Source organism: Sprattus sprattus, assembly GCF_963457725.1.
Source record: "Sprattus sprattus genome assembly, chromosome: 14".
Classification (NCBI taxonomy): domain Eukaryota; kingdom Metazoa; phylum Chordata; class Actinopteri; order Clupeiformes; family Clupeidae; genus Sprattus; species Sprattus sprattus.
The window spans coordinates 3,471,492-3,473,991 of record NC_137912.1 but is presented as its reverse complement, the minus strand read 5'-3'; the positions used below and the strand labels follow the sequence as shown (position 1 = coordinate 3,473,991).

General features: G+C 42.6%; 1 protein-coding gene across 1 annotated transcript in view; it reads left to right on the top strand.

Moving 5' to 3' along the window:
* Positions 1-2,500, top strand: part of LOC308375271 (FERM and PDZ domain-containing protein 4-like) — a gene marked incomplete at both ends in the record, with an annotated part of 97,013 nt that overhangs the window by 80,900 nt on the left and 13,613 nt on the right. Inside the window, 2 exons of the mRNA XM_080851347.1 lie at positions 592-637; positions 2,129-2,233. Of these exons, the coding sequence (XP_080707473.1) occupies positions 592-637; positions 2,129-2,233 (151 nt within the window). The remainder of the gene's footprint in view (positions 1-591; positions 638-2,128; positions 2,234-2,500) is intronic.

The following is a 2,500-nucleotide window of genomic DNA, read 5'->3' as shown; positions in this document are numbered from 1 at the left end:
AGATACATAGAGAACCTTTTCCAAAAGTGCGTGAAAATCACACTGTGTAAATGTGTTCATGTGTTCATGTGTTCATGTTTATCCGTTTCATGTGTTCATGTGTTCATGTGTTCATGTGTTCATGTGTTCATATGTTTCATGTGTTCATGTGTTTCATGTGTTTCATGTGTTCATATGTTTCATGTGTTCATGTGTTTCATGTGTTTCATGTGTTCATATGTTTCATGTGTTCATGTGTTCATATGTTTCATGTGTTCATGTGTTTCATGTGTTTCATGTGTTCATATGTTTCATGTGTTCATGTGTTTCATGTGTTTCATGTGTTCATATGTTTCATGTGTTCATGTGTTTCATGTGTTTCATGTGTTCATATGTTTCATGTGTTCATATGTTTCATGTGTTTCATGTGTTTCATGTGTTCATATGTTTCATGTGTTCATGTGTTTCATGTGTTTCATGTGTTCATATGTTTCATGTGTTCATGTGTTCATGTGTTTCATGTGTTTCATGTGTTCATCTGTTTCATGTGTTTCATGTGTTCATGTGTTTCATGTGTTCATGTGTTTCATGCTTTCTGCCCTCCTACTTCAGGAACTGCAAGGAGTCCATCATGTTGACGGTAGTGCAGCCGTATCCGGTGAGTATGGTGCCTTCCACACACACCTAGCATCAGCGGCGTTAATAAACATCTTCCACACACACCTAGCATCAGCGGCGTTAATAAACATCTTCCACACACACACCTAGCATCAGCTGCGTTAATAAACATCTTCCACACACACCTACCATCAGCTGCGTTAAAAAACATCTTCCACACACACACCTAGCATCAGCGGCGTTAATAAACATCTTCCACACACACCTAGCATCAGCGGCGTTAATAAACATCTTCCACACACACCTACCATCAGCGGCGTTAAGAAACATCTTCCACACACACACCTACCATCAGCGGCGTTAAAAAACATCTTCCACACACACCTAGCATCAGCGGCGTTAATAAACATCTTCCACACACACCTAGCATCAGCGGCGTTAATAAACATCTTCCACACACACCTACCATCATTAGCGTTAATAAACATCTTCCACACACACCTAGCATCAGCGGCGTTAATAAACATCTTCCACACACACCTAGCATCAGCGGCGTTAATAAACATCCTCCACACACACCTAGCATCAGCGGCGTTAATAAACATCTTCCACACACACACCTAGCGTCAGCGGCGTTAATAAACATCTTCCACACACACACCTAGCATCAGCGGCGTTAATAAACATCTTCCACACACACACCTAGCATCAGCTGCGTTAATAAACATCTTCCACACACACCTACCATCATTAGCGTTAATAAACATCTTCCACACACACCTAGCATCAGCGGCGTTAATAAACATCTTCCACACACACCTAGCATCAGCTGCGTTAATAAACATCTTCCACACACACCTACCATCAGCGGCGTTAATAAACATCTTCCAAACACACCTAGCATCAGCGGCGTTAATAAACATCTGCTCCACTTTAGCACTGTCCTCTCTCTGTCATCCCAGGATTGGCCTTGGGCTCTTCTAACAGGCTTGGCCAAGCAGAGACTTTTGTCCGCGTGTGCCTATGTAAATGACTGATTTAATTAACATTCATTTGCACTGCTTATGCAGTTCCCCCCCCCCCCACCCCCATCCCCCCCCAAGCCCTCGGGGGGTTCTAATGTCAGCGAATGCCACCGGCCTCTGTGGAGGCTAACATAGAGCGATAGAGGCAGGAAAACAGAATTCACCAAGACGTTTTGTTGGCCCCAAGTTATGCGTGTCGTCGTAGCGAAAAACAAATGATGCTGACATGACTCTTAAAAGTTCACAGGCCTGTCAGTTGACCTCAAATAAATTCAGTCACAAATAAACAGGGACAGCGTGGGCAGCGGAAAGGTTATACGCTCTCTCAACTCTCTTTTTTATATAAACATTAACATGAGAAAGTGCTGGCCAGACTTGCATACAAAATCCCTATTAAAAAACTTTGCATTGGTGTCTGTTCAAGGTGCAGAAGACACCCTGCTGCATGTCTGGAATGATTAACTGTTCGTTTAAAATTCTAATCTTCTCTCCTGTCCCCCACTCAGTGTCCCAAATCAGCGTTTATCAGTGCAGCCAAAAAAGCCAAATTGAAATCCAACCCAGTCAAAGTGCGTTTCGCCGAAGAGGTCATCATAAATGGCCAAGTTCCGGTAGGTTCCCCGCAGGAATTTATTTCACTATAGTGGGAATGCCACGGGAATGGAGATGTGATTTATTATTTGTTAACTCTATTTTCATGGTCGAAAGGGTTGTAAAATGTGTGTGTGTATGTGTGTACATGCGTGTGAATGGAGGTGTGATTTATTATTTGTTAACTCTATTTTCATGGTCGATAGGTTGTAAAATGTGTGTGTGTGTGTGTTTACATGCGTGTGTGTGTGTGTGTGTGTGTGCACGTGTGTTTATATGCTGTCTAC